Raw genomic sequence first — 17771 nt, 5'->3', positions numbered from 1 at the left:
AAAAGAAGTTTTATTTTCGTCTGTTCTTACCCAACACTGATTGGATCACTTCTGAAGACATTTATTAAACAACTGGAGTCTTATGGATTGCTTTTATGCTGACTTTATGTGCTTTTTGGAGCTTTAAAGTTTTGTTCACCATTCACTTGATCTGTATGGACATACAGAGCTAAAATATCCTTCCAAAAATCTTTGTTTGTGTTCAGCAGAAGAAAGAAAGTCATATACATCTGGGATGGCATGAGTGTGAGTAAATGATGAGAGAATTTTCATTTTTGGGTGAACTATCCCTTTAACTGATGTTAAAATTGTTGTGCATATACACTGGTGGCCAAAAGTTTGGAATAATGTACAGATTTTGCTGTTTCAGAAGGAAATTGGTACTTTAATTCACCAAAGTGGCATTCAACTGATCACAAAGTATAGTCAGGACATTACTGATGTAAAAAAAAGTCATTTTTGATCAAATCTAGACAGACCCATTTCCAGCAGTCATCACTCCAACACCTTATCCTTGAGTAATCATGCTAAATTGCTAATTTGGTACTAGAAAATCACTTGCCATTATATCAAACACAGTTGAAAGCTATTTGGTTCGTTAAATGAAGCTTAACATTGTCTTTGTGTTTATTTTTGTGTTGCCACAGTATGCAATAGACTTGCATGCCTTAAGGTCAATATTAGGTCAAAAATGGCAAAAAAGAAACAGCTTTCTCTAGAAATGCATCAGTCAATCATTGTTTTGAGGAATGAAGGCTATACAAGGCTTGAAATTGCCAAAAAAAAAACAAAAAACGAAGATTTCATACAAAGGTGTACACTACAGTCTTCAAAGACAAAGGACAACTGGCTCTAACAAGGACAGAAAGAGATGTGGAAGGCCAGATGTACAACTAAACAAGAGGATAAGTACATCAGAGTCTCTAGTTTGAGAAATAGACTCCTCACATGTCCTCAGCTGACAGCTTCATTGAATTCTACCCGCTCAACACCAGTTTCATGTACAACAGTAAAGAGAAGACTCAGGGGTGCTGGCCTTGTGGGAAGAATTACAAAGAAAAAGCCACTTTTGTTAGAGTGGGCAAAGAAACACAGACATTGGACAACAGATAATTGGAAAAGAGTGTTATGGATCTTAACCCCATTGAGGTTTTGTGGGATCAGTTAGACTGTAAGGTGCGTGAGAAGTGCCCGACAAGACAAACACATCTATGGCAAGTGCTACAGGAAGCATGGGGTGAAATGTCACCTGAGTATCTGGACAAACTGACAGCTAGAATACCAAGGATCTGCAAAGCTGTCATTGCTGCACATGGAGGATTTTTTGATGAGAACTCTTTGAAGTAGTTTAAGAAGTTCTGAAAATTTTTTTTAAATTGTAATAGTAATTTATCACATTATTAATGTCCTGTCTGTACATTGTGATCAGTTGAATGCCACTTTGGTGAATAAAAGTACCAATTTCTTTCCATAAGAGCAAAATCTGTACATTATTTCAAACCTTTGGCCGCTAGTATATGTGTAAAGTTTTTCTTTTTTGATCTGCCCTTTTTTGAGTTTTTAAAAACCCCAAGAAAAGCATTAGATTTATTACACAAAATAGTTTTCAATTTCCATAAATTTAAAATAGATCTTTTGGGGAATGTAGACCTGGTGATTTTGAATCCATTCCTCAGGTTTGTCAAGAAATGACTCCGGAAATATGCTTCCACCAACAGTTGTGTTTTCATGTCTTATGCTAGAGCGTACACCACAGCCCAGGGGTAGCAGGCTGCTTGATGCCCCTCCTGTCACAATGCATGATATTGATAACAGGTTCACATTGATAGGATTCTCTACCATGAAGTTTGTATCTGTGAAGGTTGTGACTGCATTAAAATAAGCCCCTCAGTGCTGCACTATGCAGACTGTCATGTGTGTGTCGTGCAAATGGATGAGACAGACAACACATAGTATAAGGCTTTTTATAAAAAGTGCTGCACTCAGCAGTCTGATTGGTTTTCCTTACGGGCAGATGGAATGGAAAAAAGACCATCATGTTGTTCCATGTCACACCAATTTGATATGTCAGGCCAGAACCCAGAGGATCAAACATCAGGCTACCAATTCAGACTATCTGAGCATTGTCATTATAGATGTATGCAGTGGAAATAAATGTTTCACCGGGTCTGCATTTCAACTTACAGCCAGTACAGTAAAGACTTTTAAGACTGTGAGCAATGCAATTTCTCCACTGTTAACAGTACGCACTGTAAAGAATAAATACTACATAAACAATTGGGATCTGGTATCGGACTTGGTTCATATTTTCTGTGCTAAGTTTGGGTCAAAATCAGTGGAATTCTGTGGAATGAATTTAAATGTATTTGAATGTGTTCAATTGAGCTGAGAGTACTACACTCTTATTGGTCACTGTAAGCATGATCCAATTAGCCAAAATATCTAGTAAATGAACAAGCAAGGGGAGGGGTGTGTTTAGAACTGAATGGCAGTTTTCTGCATGCACAGATTCCTTGTGGGTTTGTTAAACCTGTTGGGCTTCCAATGACTACACTATCACGACTCATTGCATTCAATGGCATTGCATGCAAAGAATAAAATAGCCCACAGATCTATGATGGCAACCAGCTACAAGCTTTCATTCCTGCCTCTTATGTAATAGGAATGTACTTGTGTTGCATATCTCAAACATATTTGAAGTATCTTGGTTTATGAAAATCCTCTAGTCAAGTCATACTGTTCTTTTGGATTCACATTTCTTTCTTAATCTGTCACTGTATCACCAATTCTAAACACAAGAATGAAAGGCGTTCTGTTGCTTTGGGAGACAAGTTGTCTTTCGCTTCTCTCTCTAACAAAAACTATTTGAGCGCATTGGTTTGCTGTACAGATACCACAGTATAAAACTCTGTAAATGGGGTTTACTGACCTTGTCTGTGCAAAGTTAAGGAGGGGGAAAAGGACTGATTACAGCCACCCACTGTTTGGTTTCCCAAGTAAAACTCCTATTCATCATTACCATAGACTAATTGATTTTCAACGATAACTTAAACCTTTAAAGACAGGCCTACCATGAGCTCCTAGGTTGTTCATCAATAGCTGAGTTTCCATCAAAATTATTCAAATTTTTCAATCACATTTCTAAAAATTAGACTAAAGAAAATATGAATCGATGAGCATTTCCATCCACTATGTCATGCGCATTATCTTGATTGACCTCCTTGCTTAGAGGAGAGTTTTATTTGCAGGATTGGATCAATTGTACTTCGTTTTATCAAATGCTGCCAGGAGATGCCACAGATTAATTGTAATATAATGCGGGCTGAAATGGATGCAATGCCCATATGCCACCAGCCTCCACATACATGGGAGCGCCTTGAGGACCAGCTGTAGGTTAAACACTTCCGAATGCCAAAGGCTATGCATGAAGAATTGTGTGCCAAGTTTGGACCTTTTGTTCACATCAAGCTATCGCATACTCATAACACGTTCACGAATGGACAAAACACGTCATTGCTTTGCAAATAAACTGTTTCCATCACCTTAATGTGCATTTTAACTAATGCGAAACTCTAGAAAATCCACCTCCTCCTAGGGCATTAAATTTTATGTGAATTTTTAGAGTTTATTCGCATATCAAGCGTTTCCATTCAGGATTTCTTATGCACAATTTGAAAATGCGCATTAAAAATTGTTGGATGGAAACCCAGCTAATGGTATATGCTTCCGTTAAAGCCATCAGTCTGCATTATTTCAACTTCATTGTTTAAAAAACATCTTTAATAGCGCAATTCCTGTTGAACAACTACATTACTTATGGTCCAACTGAGAACACTTCACCAATCAGAGAACCTTCGGACAACAAAGCCTGCAAAATAAGCTCGGAAGCGACCGCTCACTGTGAATGACGCAAACGAGTCGGTCTCCCTGCACTCTCAAACTACTTCTATTTGTGTATATCGGAATATTTCACAATAAACATAAACTATATTGTTTCTATACTTATAATCAACAACCTAAAATCAATAGTTTTATATATTTCCATAGTTTTATAATCGATTACATCATTCGCCTTCATGAAAGACGGTAAGTACACAGTCTTGTACCTTTGTCTTTTTCGCCGACTTTCAAATACTTTTTTGCTTTAAAAAAACGTCTGTAATGTTGCGATTCACCTCAGGTCTGGTTGGTTTGGTTCATGCTTTACAACTCTTTAATGGACAATTTTATGAAAAGTCTATGGAAGAAATTAATGGGAAAAATACTTCCTAAACCAAGACGGCTGTAAAAGTGGGTGGGCACTGTTGCACTCTATTACGATAGTAATGCTTTATCAGACATCCATCCTCCTCGAACAAAAGTCTTACTAAATGGATGACTGACAACTTTGTAGCTCAAATAAAGCATATTTTTGTATAGAAGTATTAACTTCAGCACTTTACCAAAAATACGAGCCGCACAGTTTAGCTTCTGAACCCTCCAAATGCCTAAACCCGTAGACCTCCATTGTAAGTGCATTACTGTAAATTTATTTTTCTGTTTATATAAAACTGAGGGACAAGTAAAAATTATTCTCTGTGGTAAGTGACAGCATGTAGATACTGTATATAAATAGAGCTGAACTTGTATTGAACCAGGATCATTTCTTTGTAAACAGTAGCCAGAATTTAAGACATGCCTTTTATAAAATGCAAGTAAAATGTAGTAAATACAAAATAATAATAATAATAATAATTTCTGAGAAACCAACAAAACCAAACTAGCATCACAACATCATATAACCTCATAAAACTTTAAAAACACTTGAAATGTTCAGGTAAACTGATTTATTAAACAGGTGCAGTACATCCCTGTATAGGAGACCTTTGCCCTTGTTCCTCCAGACGCTGCAGCAGATCAGTCACACTAGAATTTTTTAGCCTGCAGGTTTGGAATATGGGACGTCATCCAACACAGCCTGACACTCCAATACAGAGACAGCCAAAGGAGCAAAAGTGACAAAGATCACATGAATTTTTTTTTCCATGTTATAGACTCAGCTCTGTTGTACAGTCAGTAAGTTGTGGTTCTATGACTATGATTGTCAAGGTTTCCAACAGAACATTCCCATAGAAACCATGTCCTGTAATGTATGTAGTAATTTCCCTTGAAGTCAACATGAAATTAAAATTGACACTATTTACTTTAAGACATGTTACTGGTCTTACTGTCATGTCTTACTTATTCCAAAGAAAAAAACTTTCCCTTTTTGGCTGACATCACCAAGTCCTCTTATTTTTTTTTAACCCCTCCTCTCCAACCACCTGTCATATAGAGACCACTTTTCACAATCCAATCAATTCCCAATGGATATAATTAAGCCCCGCCCCACATCTGGCAATTTCACTCTGAAACATGTGAAATTCTTGAAGTAAAATGGGTTGCGAATCCTTTTCATCTTGATTTCAAATGCATTTATAATTGGCCACCAATAATGTAACGAAAACCATGCCAAATATCATTTGCGTCCATGCTTCCCAAGTGTCTAGAGTGTCAACATGTTGCAGAGGCCAGTGTGATATTTTAGTTCAACCTGTGCCTAAACTTCCCAGGCTGGTCCCTTTGATTCAAAAGCAACTTTGTAATAAGAGCTCATAGTAGTAACACTAGAGTGCCTCCTACAACACTTTTGATCACCATGTGTATGGGAACATCATAAATGGTCTAAAAAGGAGAGGCATCTATACGTACACCACTAAGTTGGTCAAAGGAGATCTTTCCAGAAATAGCTATAAAGACTGATTTATTGAGCACACTTTGTTTGAACTCCCTCAGACCTGCCACGAGGTCAGAGCTGATTGAGGCCATGTTGAAAGCAGACACATGTGAGGAGGACTCTTGATGATTCTTAAAGATTGTAAATGTTGCCGTGCCAAGTGTGTTCTGTAATCTGTTTACCCTGCTCTATGTGCCAGCAAGGAAGGAATAAAGTTTGCATTCTGTGCTGTATGTAATTTCTTCTGAATATAAATGGACAATTTAGCACAGAAATAGCAACATAGGAATGACCAAAAAACAAAAACAAATGTGATTTAATTGCAAAAATCTATCTCCTGAAACTAGTTTATGTTTCTTAAGTCCTCAAGATAAAAGTCAAGGTAGATATCCTTCCCCTAAAATGCAACAGATGGTAAAAATGTGTGTGCACTACTCTCATAGTAAGCTAATGTGACTTGTATAAATGAGCAGAGATAAAGATTTTCTCACTTTTAACCCACACCCTGCGACCAAAATGTTTACATGCTTCAAATTGTAAGAGTTTAAAATCTCACAATTGCATGTCTATGTATACTATTCCATAGTAATGGTTGATGTAAGTTCAACTCTATTGAATATTGTCTTGAAGCCATTGTGGTTTCACCTAAAGTTACTTTCAGTCATTTGACTGAATGAATGGGGTGTTTGTTGTATTATTTTTTGCTATGAAGGCAAAAAGTAAAGCTTGAAAGTTCTTTATAGCTACTGAGAAATGTCATAGGACAAGAAGGATACACCTTCAAACTGCACAATCTGTTCTTTCACCATCAAAATGATTTGTGTGAGTTATTCTAAAGGAATAAAAAGCAGGCTTATAATGATTCAATAGTCTTTATGCTTCTTTTCTCACTGTAGGGAGGCAATAATGCAGGACACACAGTTGTGGTTGATTCAGTGGAATACGACTTCCACCTTCTACCCAGTGGAATTATAAACCCCAAGGTTACTGCCTTTATTGGTAAGTATGCCGAATTACTCCTCATCTGTTTGGTATGTGAGTTGTGCACACTTGCATGCAATCAGTGCAGCAATACACAATAGATCTTTATTGGCGAATTGATTCTCGCTGTACACCTTACCTTATTGATACAGTGCAGTTAGAGTGCCTGGATGCTGGCCAGCCTATCAGACTAATATAGCAGAGTGCAGTGTATGGCCACTATTTGCAGAGATCCAATTTTGCTAATGGCCCTAACTGTGCTCAGCCGTTCTATGTTATAGGTCAGCACTGTAGAGATTAGTATGATCTATAGGAAATGCATAGTAAAGAGCACTTTACCACTTGAAGGGATAGTTTAACCCAGAAATGAAAATTCTGTCATCATTTACTCAACCACATGTTGTTTCAAACCTGTGTAACTTTCTTTCTTCTATGGAACAATAAAGGAGAAATTTAGAAAAAGTTTTGAGCTGCTCACTTCCATACTTTGCAAGTTTAGGGGGGCAATGAGCTGTTAAGCTCCAAAATGGATAGCAATGTGTGAGGAAAAGACTGAAATTGCAGTAATTATTGACAGAAAAATCTTGCCTTGAAAATATAGGTTGACAGCTGTGGTGGTCACCATTCACTTTTAGTCTATGAAGAAAAAGCATTTCTGCTATAAATGACTCCTTTTGTGTTCCAAAAAGAAAGTCATAGAGGTTTTGAAAGAGACATGGTGACAGATTTTTCATTTTTGGGTAAACTATTCCTTTAATGCTTTTATAGTTTGTTTAGGTTTCAGAGATCTTCACTGTTCTTTGAACACAAGCATTTGAGCGAGATCCAACCCTTCCAGTCCAATTGGCACAGGTAATTTGCACTTAATTCATAATGTAATGTAATGACTGTCAGTTTCTCATTTGATTGCAGGTAATGGTGTAGTCATTCACCTGCCGGGCCTTTTTGAGGAGGCCGAGAAGAATGTGCGTAAAGGGAAAGGTTTGTCTTAAGGATTTATCTGTTTGTGCCCTTGGGCTGTGCGTTGACATTCAGTAAGATTCACTGACAGGAGTCTAATTTCACTTGCCATCTCACAGGTCTGGAAGGCTGGGAAACCAGGCTCATCATCTCTGACCGTGCACACATCGGTAAGCTGACAACTCCTGTGAAATATAAACACTATCGATTTGATTACATATCTCATCTTCATATCCCAGAATTCAAATCACAGCTTCAAAAATTGTTAAATTCTGTCTAGTAGTGGTGTAAACAATTTTATTTGATTCGGATTCTGCACTAAACGATGCCGTGCATTAAAAAATCTGAAATTTAAGATTCGGATTCTGCACTGAACGATTCAATGCATATAAAATCTGAAATTTAAGATTTCAGTTTGAAAATCTTCCATTGACTTGTTCAGCATTTGTCACTTCTTTATGCAGAACCAAAGCCTAAAAACTAGGGCTGTGGATTGATTAAAAAATTACTACATCGTATATTAAAACAAATATTAAAATATAATCATAAATACATTTAATTTATACATTGACTCAAAGAACTTGCAAAGCAATTGGTTAGTCATCATTTATTTTAATTATTTAAATATCTACATGTTAAAATGTTTTTTTGAGGATAGAGTCAAATTAGACACATTTTTACAGGTATAAATCTTTAATACAAATTTATGTACATTTGCCATAAAATCAGTGGACATCCTGTAATTAAAAGTTTGGCAAAATCTTCTGCCGTTTGTTCTTTAGTGGACTTTTTTTATAACAGGATCAAAGTGGCAGATTCAGTTAATATCAAGCCTTATTGGCATGATAAACTTAAGTGTACATTTCCAATTCTTTATTCATTACATCATTTACAGATATAAAACAAATTAAATGCTGAAGTTTAATTTGCTGAAGTTTAAAATCTCAAAACTATTATTTTCTCAGGCTGCTGTTCAGTCTCTATCACACACACACTGAGTTTCACTTCTGACACTGATTCAGCTGACAGTGAGAGAGCATTTTCAACTTGCCCGCATCTCTCCCACACCTGGCTCACCGCTTGCGGGTGACGTCTTCATTCTCCTTACATTTAATCCGGTCCTGTGTTTATTATGCCCGGGACATGCGTCGCACATAATGAAGCGTGCACTGCTCCACACAGTCAGTTTCTGTGCTAAGATGTGCAATCGAGCGTGTGCGTTCTGGAAATGTATATATGCCAATTTTAGCCACAGTAGCAACATTTCAGGAAGTGCAAAATAAATGGACACTGGGATTAATTGCAAAACAAGTATTGTTATGGTAACCTGTCTTGGCTTGTTGAGTTTAAAACACTGAGAGATGAGTTCCAGCACAGTCGCGCTCTGTCTCACTGTAATGTATACGCTCTCCTGCCTCCAGTGTTTGATTTCCATCAAGCTGTGGATGGAGTCCAGGAACAGGAGAGGCAACAGCAAGCTGGCAAAAAGTAAAAACCCTGCTTGATGCACATGCATACATCATGCTAGTAACATGTTATGAGTTCATGAAAAAAAAAAATAATGCTTTTCAGAGATGAGCTTTTTTAATCTCTGGTTTACCATAGTGACAGACCACAGACTATTTTTACACTGGTTTTATAATGGACAAATGTGATGTTCTAGAATAGCGGAGTAGATGAATGTTCCTATCTCAGAATCCTTTATTATCTTATCCCAGAATTTTTTTGAGCAGGGGTCTCAAACTCACATAAATTTGGGGCAACTAGCTAGGTGGTTGTAGAGCCGAGGAGGTCGGGGCCGGGCTGGAATGAGACACACCCGGTCCCCAATCAGCCTGATGGGGCGCGCGAGGGATAAAGGCGGCCGGGGACGACAGTTCGAGAGAGAGAGAATTACAGACAGCTGTGCTGTGTTTTTCAGTTGTGTATTTTTGGTTGTGTTCTTGGTTAATAAATTATTATTTAAGTTGTCAAGCCGGTTCTCGCCTCCTCCTTTCCTCTAAACCCCCTTACACTTACCGGTATCCGGTACGCTCCGGCCCGGTCGGGGGCAGCCTGTGGGAGGTCAGAGACCCGCACCACCGTCCCCAGCTCCATCAGAGGGCACTGATCTCGGAAGTGGCTCGGGTCTCCGCACCTCCAGCAGGCCGGCCCAGGCGCCACGCCCGCACTTGCGTCGGCGGGCGCCCCCCCCTGAGGGGGAGAGCGGCGGGGTACTGGAGTAGGGGAAGGTGTCGCCTCCCACACCCGGGGAACTGGTCTCAGGGGCTGGGTTCCTCCTCGTCTGCGTGGGGCAGGAACGGGACCTGGAGAGAGAGCAGACGAGAGAGAGAGAGGGGAGGGGGAAGAAACAGAGGGAGGAGAGAGAAGGTAGGAGGGATCTTCTGTCCTCGGGATCGCCGCCATGTGGTCCTCCGCAAGTCGGATAGCTTCCTCCAACGACGCCGGGCAGTGGCACTGGACTCACTCCGCCGTTCCTTTTGGCAGTCGAACTATGAACTGTTCCAGTACCACCTGGTCGATAATTCCCTGGACGTCGCGATCCCCCGCTAACAGCCATCTTCGGCAGGCGTCACGGAGCCGCTGGGCAAAGGCAAACGGGCGGTCAGAGCTTTCCAACTTCAAGCTCCGGAAGAGTTGACGACTTTCCTCCGGAGTGCGACCAACCCGTTGCAAGATGGCTTTTTTTAGATCTCCGTAGGCCAGGAGGCTCGACGCTGGCAGTTGTTGAGCCGCGAGCTGGGCTTCCCCGGACAGTAGTGGGATCAGTCGGGCTGCCCATTGGCCGAGCGGCCAGCCCCAGATCTCGGCGGTCCGCTCAAACAAATCCAGGAAAGCCTCGGGGTCGTCCGCCGCCCCCATTTTCTGTAATGCTGGCGGGGGTAACGGCGTGGGTGTGTCCGGGGTCGCGGCTGAGGATGCCCCCTGGCTGAGGAGGCTCCGGATCGCCTGCCGGTCCTCGGCTTGAGCATGCATGAGCTCGACAAACCGGCGGTCTTGATCTTGCCGGAGCTCAAGCAGCGTTTGTTGGTGGTTCCGATGTAGGCTGGCGAGGGCTTGGAGGATCTCCGCCAACTGGGAGGACTCTACGGGACGACCTCCATCCATCTTCGACCCAAAACTTCAGTTCTCGGGTTTCGGCACCAGTGTAAGGGGGTTTAGAGGAAAGGAGGAGGCGAGAACCGGCTTGACAACTTAAATAATAATTTATTAACCAAGAACACAACCAAAAACACACAACTAAAAACACAGCACAGCTGTCTGTAATTCTCTCTCTCTCGAACTGTCGTCCCCGGCCGCCTTTATCCCTCGCACGCCCCATCAGGCTGATTGGGGACCGGGTGTGTCTCATTCCAGCCCGGCCCCGCCCTCCTCGGCTCTACAGTGGTGTTCTCTGTTTCAATACCAGCCCTCATAATTTTCATTTTTGGGTGAACTATCCCTTTCATGGTGGAAAAATATATGTAAAGGTATTAGGACACTGTTTAACAATCTAAAGAGAACTAAGGCTCAATAAAGAAAAAAACTAAATGCAAAAAGTGAAAATTGATTGCAGGCTGGATTTAAGGATAAACTGTTAAAACTTGAGGTGGCAAACTGAATGTTGTCCTCGAGCTGGTAGTTTGAGATCCCTTTTCTAGAGTATACTCATAAACCTAACATGAAGAGAAAGTTTGACCATAACCTTAATGTCTTTTACAACTAACCCATCTAAGGTGTGTGAAGTCACAAGTCTCGCCCTTGCCTCTGCTTCTCTACATAGTTTAGGAACAACTAAAAAGGGTATTGGGCCCGTATATTCAGCAAAAGCTGCTCGCAGTGGCCTGAGGATATGTGACCTTCTGGCTGATTTCCAGGAGTTCTCAGACAGGTAAGGGTGTGCTCAACTTTTCAACTGTTTTACTGATTCATGCCACATTCAATAGACTGTTAAATTTCACCTTTTGTAATAACAGTTCCTAATACACACAATATTATACCAGATACAGTGGAACTGCAAATGATCCTGCTACTAATGTATCACAGTGTCATCTGAGCATTCTCATGTCCTGTTTTACAGATATAAATATTTGGCTTCGCAGTACAAGTCAATGTACCCTTCACTGGAGATTGATGTTGATGGGGAACTTGAGAAACTGAAGGTGAGATGTCTAGATGTGGTCATACCAGATTATACCTTGTAGATCAAGACCATTAGTGAAAAAGGGAGATTTAAAGTAAAGGAGGTTTATGCACCCTAAGTGAGTGGTCACAGGAATAAGAATTGAAGTACAATTGTTAAATGGTTGGCTTTCTTTGCCAGTTGTATGTGGATAGGATAAAGCCCATGGTGAAAGATGGAGTCTTCTTCATGTATGAGGCTCTACATGGACCTCCCAAGAAAATTCTGGTGGAAGGTGCCAATGCTGCCTTGCTGGACATCGACTTTGGTGAGTAATGTATACACTGATACAGGTAGTACATTCTATTCCCTGAAGGTTATGTAAGAATATGATATGTGCTAACCTAAGTAATTAATTACTGTAATTGGATTCGATTTTCAGTTAAAAAAATAAAGTAAGGGATTACTCTAAATTTTTCTGTCATTTAATTACAATTACTTCTGATGTAATTGCGTTAAATAATGTATAGACTATAGAACAATTCTATATAAAACAACAGTGAATTGAAAATGGAAATTTTACGTCTAATGTTAAAATATATGTTCTCTAATTTAACGCTGCTCCCTTAAATTCTTTGGCCAGTTCATGAATAATTTATTCGATTTTATATGATTTAGTTTGAAAGAATTAAAAGAGTTTCATGTCTATCCTTTTAGAAAGTAATTAGTAGTAAGTAATGCAATTACTTTTCAGACAGAGTAATTAGTACAGTAATCTAATTACACTGTAGAAGATGTAATTAGTAGTTAGTAATTAATTACATTACCCAACACTGCTTAGGAGGCATCAGGCTGTTAAGATTTGGAAGATACACCTGCAGGTGTTGTTTTTGTTTGGTTCTGGTTAGTTTTGTTTTTTGTTTTGTTTGGTTTTTGTTTGGTTTGGTTTTTGTATTGTTTTGGTTTAGTTTGGTTTTTGTTTGGTTTTATTTGTTTGTTTGTTTGTTTGTTTGTTTAGTTTAGTTTTGTTTTTTGTTTTTGTTTTGTTGGGTTTGTTTGTTTAGTTTTGATGGGTTTGGTTTGGTTTTTATTGGTTTATAAATAAAAAAAACATAAAAACAAAAACAAAACAAGGTTAATTTAATTCCTAAAATCTTCCAATAGACAAAAGGCCTAGAAGCATCAGTGAAGAAGATTTATTATTTTGTATGGTTATTTCATAACAAATAGTGATTTTAATACTTTGTAAATAGATTTAGATTTTGAGAGATGCAGGGCCTATTACTGTATATTATAACATTGTCATTGCATTGTTCCTGTACATTTTATATGTACAGTTGTGCTCAAACGTTTGCATAACCTGGCAGAAATTGTGAAATTTTGGCATTGATTTTGAAAATATGACTGATCATGCAAAAAAAAAAACTGTCTTTTATTTACGGATAGTGATCATATGAAGCCATTTATTATCACATAGTTGTTTGGCTCCTTTTTAAATCATAATGATAACAGAAATCACCCAAATGGCCCTGATCAAAAGTTTACATACCCTTGAATGTTTGGCCTTGTTACAGACACACAAGGTGACACACACAGGTTTAAATGGCAATTAAAGGTTAATTTCCCACACCTGTGGCTTTTTAAATTGCAATTAGTGTCTGTGTATAAATAGTCAATGAGTTTGTTAGCTCTCACGTGGATGCACTGAGCAGGCTAGATACTGAGCCATGGAGAGCAGAAAAGAACTGTCAAAAGACCTGCGTAACAAGGTAATGGAACTATATAAAGATGGAAAAGGATATAAAAAGATATCCAAAGCCTTGAAAATGCCAGTCAGTACTGTTCAATCACTTATTAAGAAGTGGAAAATTCGGGGATTTCTTGATACCAAGCCAAGGTCAGGTAGACCAAGAAAGATTTCAGCCACAACTGCCAGAAGAACTGTTCGGGATACAAAGAAAAACCCACAGATAACCTCAGGAGAAATACAGGCTGCTCTGGAAAAAGATGGTGTGGTTGTTTCAAGGAGCATAATATGACGATACTTGAACAAAAATGAGCTGCATGGTCGAGTTGCCAGAAAGAAGCCTTTACTGCGCCAGTGCCACAAAAAAGCCCGGTTACAATATGCCCGACAGCACCTTGACACGCCTCACAGCTTCTGGCACACTGTAATTTGGAGTGACGAGACCAAAATAGAGCTTTATTATCACAACCATAAGCGCTATGTTTGGAGAGGGGTCAACAAGGCCTATACTGATAAGAATACAATCCCGACTGTGAAGCATGGTGGTGGCTCACTGATGTTTTGGGGGTGTGTGAGCTCTAAAGACACCGGGAATCTTGTGAAAATTGATGGCAAGATGAATGCAGCATGTTATCAGAAAATACTGGCAGACAATTTGCATTCTTCTGCACGAAAGCTGCACATGGGACGCTCTTGGACTTTCCAGCACGACAATGACCCTAAGCACAAGGCCAAGTTGACCCTCCAGTGGTTATAGCAGAAAAAGGTGAAGGTTCTGGAGTGGCCATCACAGTCTCCTGACCTTAATATCATCGAGCCACTCTGGGGAGATCACAAACATGTGGTTCATGCAAGACGACCAAAGACTTTACATGACCTGGAGGCATTTTGCCAAGACGAATGGGCAGCTATACCACCTGCAAGAATTTGTGGCCTCATAGACAACTATTACAAAAGACTGCACACTGTCATTGATGCTAAAGGGGTCAATACACAGTATTAAGAACTAAGGGTATGCAGACTTTTGAACAGGGGTCATTTCATTATTTTATTTTTTGCCATGTTTTGTTTTATGATTGTGCCATTCTGTTATAACCTACAGTTGAATATGAATCCCATAAGAAATAAAAGAAATGTGTTTTGCCATGTTTTCTTTAAAAATGGTACATATATTACCAATTCTCCAAGGTTATGCAAACTTTTGAGCACAACTGTACTATATAAATGTTGACTGACACTGCAGACACCGAGCCCTGATGTGATGCTGTTTTTTCAGGTACGTACCCCTTTGTGACCTCTTCAAACTGCACAGTTGGAGGGGTGTGTACGGGTCTGGGCATGCCACCTCAGAACGTTGGCAAAGTGTATGGAGTTGTCAAGGCCTACACCACGAGAGTTGGGATCGGGGCTTTTCCTACTGAACAGAACAACGTGAGCTACTGACTGCCTAACTGCCTCTTTTGTTTCCACACAATGCTTGGATACTTAATGAGGTCTTGCTACTGTTTAAATTCAGCAGTAATGACCCTGACTTCTGTTGAGCAGGGTTAATGCTGTTGGTGGATTTAATTAAGACAAATGAGGGCAAAGGAACAGAGGAGTCAGCAATCAATCACACTAGATGACAGCAGTGAATATCCTGTATTTGTGATGTGTGATATGAACTACCGTCACAATGATGTACTGTAAAACAGTATATGATCATCATAAATACTTAATGTAATCAACTTATGTTTGTTATGTGTGATATGCTGTTCCTTATGAGCTTTCATTACAGTGACATAATATGTGCTTATAATGAATACTTAATAGCAGGGTTCTAACAGTCATGGAAACCTAAAAGTAGTCAGTTTCTAAATGAATGAAATACTTGATTTTGCTTCTTACACTTCGAAATGGCTCCATCTAGTGGAAAGAAGGGTTATTGGGCAAAACAGTAGTTTTGTATAAGCCATTGACAAATTGTCAAATAAGTTTACAGTATATCACTACAGTAGGTTATTTGTGGCACATACTGTTGGCACATGGCTTAACGACTTAAATCTTTTATTGTCGATATTCAAGTAAATGCACTTAAATACCAGTCATTAAAGTACTGTTCATTAGTTATGTTGCACTTATATGTTTAGGAAACTGGAGAGCTCTTACAGACTAGAGGCAAGGAAGTGGGGGTGACCACAGGTCGCAAAAGGAGATGTGGTTGGCTGGATCTGGTGCTTATCAAATACGCCCACATGATTAATGGCTTCACAGCGTAAGTGTTCAGCGGTGTCTCTATTTATTTATAACATCTTCAATCTATTCATGTGAAACTGCACAAATGTTGTTGTCTTACATGAATCCTTCTATGTGTCTCTTTAGCTTAGCTCTCACCAAACTTGACATCTTAGATGTGCTTCCTGAGATCAAGGTTGGTGTGGCATACAAAGTAGATGGTGAAGTCATCCCCCATTTCCCAGGTAAGCACATATAGCTTTGAATTAAAAAAAAAAAAAGTGGCAGGGTTGAACAATATTATATATGTTTCACAGCAAACCAAGAGGTGTTACAAAAGGTGGAAGTCCAGTACGAGACTCTCCCTGGCTGGAATACAGACACATCTGCTGCCAGGACATTTGAAGAGCTTCCAGAAAATGCAAAAAAATATGTGCGCTACATTGAAGAACACTTGGGTGTGCCTGGTAAGGATTTTAAACCATCGTTCTTTTAGTTCTGAACTCATTTAAAGTGCAGTGGTGTTGTTGCATTGCCATTACATCCAGCTGTGTCATGTACCTATATTTGTATTTATAGTAATATTAGCATATTTTATTATTATAAAAATAATTAACATTTTAAATATTAGATATTATAATATGTATCTATATATAATACTCAGGGATGTGATTCTTCCGGAATTCCGTTTTTTTCCGACCTAAAGTGTGACCCGCGTGAATTGTGTAAATCCCATAAAAAAGGGGGTGGGGGTTGTTAATATTTAATCGGATGTTCATATGTTATCGACAATGTCCTGTCCGGTGCATTCTTGATAAGCATTTTTCACCCAAACAAGTGTCATTCAACCTTCCCTCGGAACTTCACTCACAAACTTCACTGCTGCTTTTGCATCACGCACAAACTTTGTTGAGAACGCGCGAGACGGAGGCTCCTGATTTTCGCCGTCAGGACTTCATTCAAGTAAAACAGGATTATTTAAATTCATCAAGAGAAATAAAATGGTAGGATATAAAATGGCTTTGAACTGTTACCCCTGTTGCTGACAGGTTAAAAATAGCTCTGCAATTACAGCGTTACTGACTTGATATTTGCTGTGAAATCGTGACAACACTCATAAACTACTTATTGCCAGTATCGAACCACCTGTATGTATAATCCTAAAACCCTGCAGATACAGTACAAACATTAGAAAATGATACGTCTAGACGAGTTTTCCCCTCGTTTAGGTCGGGAAATATACTACTGAGGTAAAGAGAGTTTCAGGTTGGATATTCTACAGATATTTGCACAGTCAAACCTCAATAGCTTTCAAACCAGTTGTGCCACAGACTCCAAATAAGTGTCATGATGTTGGAAAAATTGCGCACAACATTGCACAGGTCTTATTTTCACAATTTGGGCATTAATTCACTTTCCAAAGCTAATAAACATGTGAAAATGTGAGCAGCATTCTGTATTCCTAGTTGAATTATTTAGGGAGCGTAAAAAAAGGACAAACATTTTTGCATTAGAGTTTCAATAGCTCCTTGGTCATGTGACCGAATAACCTCAAACAAGGGTCAGAATGTTCATTGACTACCCTTCTATATTGCACACCCTAAAGTTTGTCCATTTTCATCTCACATGATTTGATATGAATTTGTTGAAATTTAGAATTTCAATAGCTCCTTGGTCATGTGACCTACTAACCTCAAACAAGGGTCAGAATGTTCATTGACTACCTTTCTGTATTGCACACCCTTTATTTTTATGTAGTTATGTGGGACAACCATATGTTCAGTTCATGCCTATGATTTCAGAGTTCAACAAAAGCCCTATTCGGACGGCAATTATTTTACATGTGGACATGAGGTAATTCCAGCATTTACAGGGGTTGTCAGTGATTTTATTACCGTCCGAATCCGAAATGTCTGTGTTTTTCTCCCACCTCCCATGAGAAAATTCCTGGCCAAATTACCTACTGTTTTTTGACAAACACCAAGGTTGTGTGGTAATTTAATCACTGTCCG

General features: G+C 39.3%; 1 protein-coding gene across 1 annotated transcript in view; it reads left to right on the top strand.

The window, feature by feature from the left end:
- LOC127411772 (adenylosuccinate synthetase isozyme 2) overlaps positions 1-17771 on the top strand; it is a 36058-nt gene that overhangs the window by 1919 nt on the left and 16368 nt on the right. The window contains exons 2-12 of the mRNA XM_051647517.1: positions 6652-6754; positions 7649-7717; positions 7816-7866; positions 9118-9184; positions 11460-11567; positions 11757-11838; positions 12000-12126; positions 14822-14976; positions 15675-15799; positions 15907-16004; positions 16077-16226. Coding sequence (XP_051503477.1) covers positions 6652-6754; positions 7649-7717; positions 7816-7866; positions 9118-9184; positions 11460-11567; positions 11757-11838; positions 12000-12126; positions 14822-14976; positions 15675-15799; positions 15907-16004; positions 16077-16226 — 1135 coding nt within the window. The remainder of the gene's footprint in view (positions 1-6651; positions 6755-7648; positions 7718-7815; positions 7867-9117; positions 9185-11459; positions 11568-11756; positions 11839-11999; positions 12127-14821; positions 14977-15674; positions 15800-15906; positions 16005-16076; positions 16227-17771) is intronic.

The sequence above is a fragment of the Myxocyprinus asiaticus genome, chromosome 21 (assembly GCF_019703515.2).
Source record: "Myxocyprinus asiaticus isolate MX2 ecotype Aquarium Trade chromosome 21, UBuf_Myxa_2, whole genome shotgun sequence".
NCBI classification, from domain to species: Eukaryota; Metazoa; Chordata; class Actinopteri; order Cypriniformes; family Catostomidae; genus Myxocyprinus; species Myxocyprinus asiaticus.
Note: the sequence above shows the minus strand (reverse complement) of the source record. Positions and strands in the feature narration are given on the sequence as shown.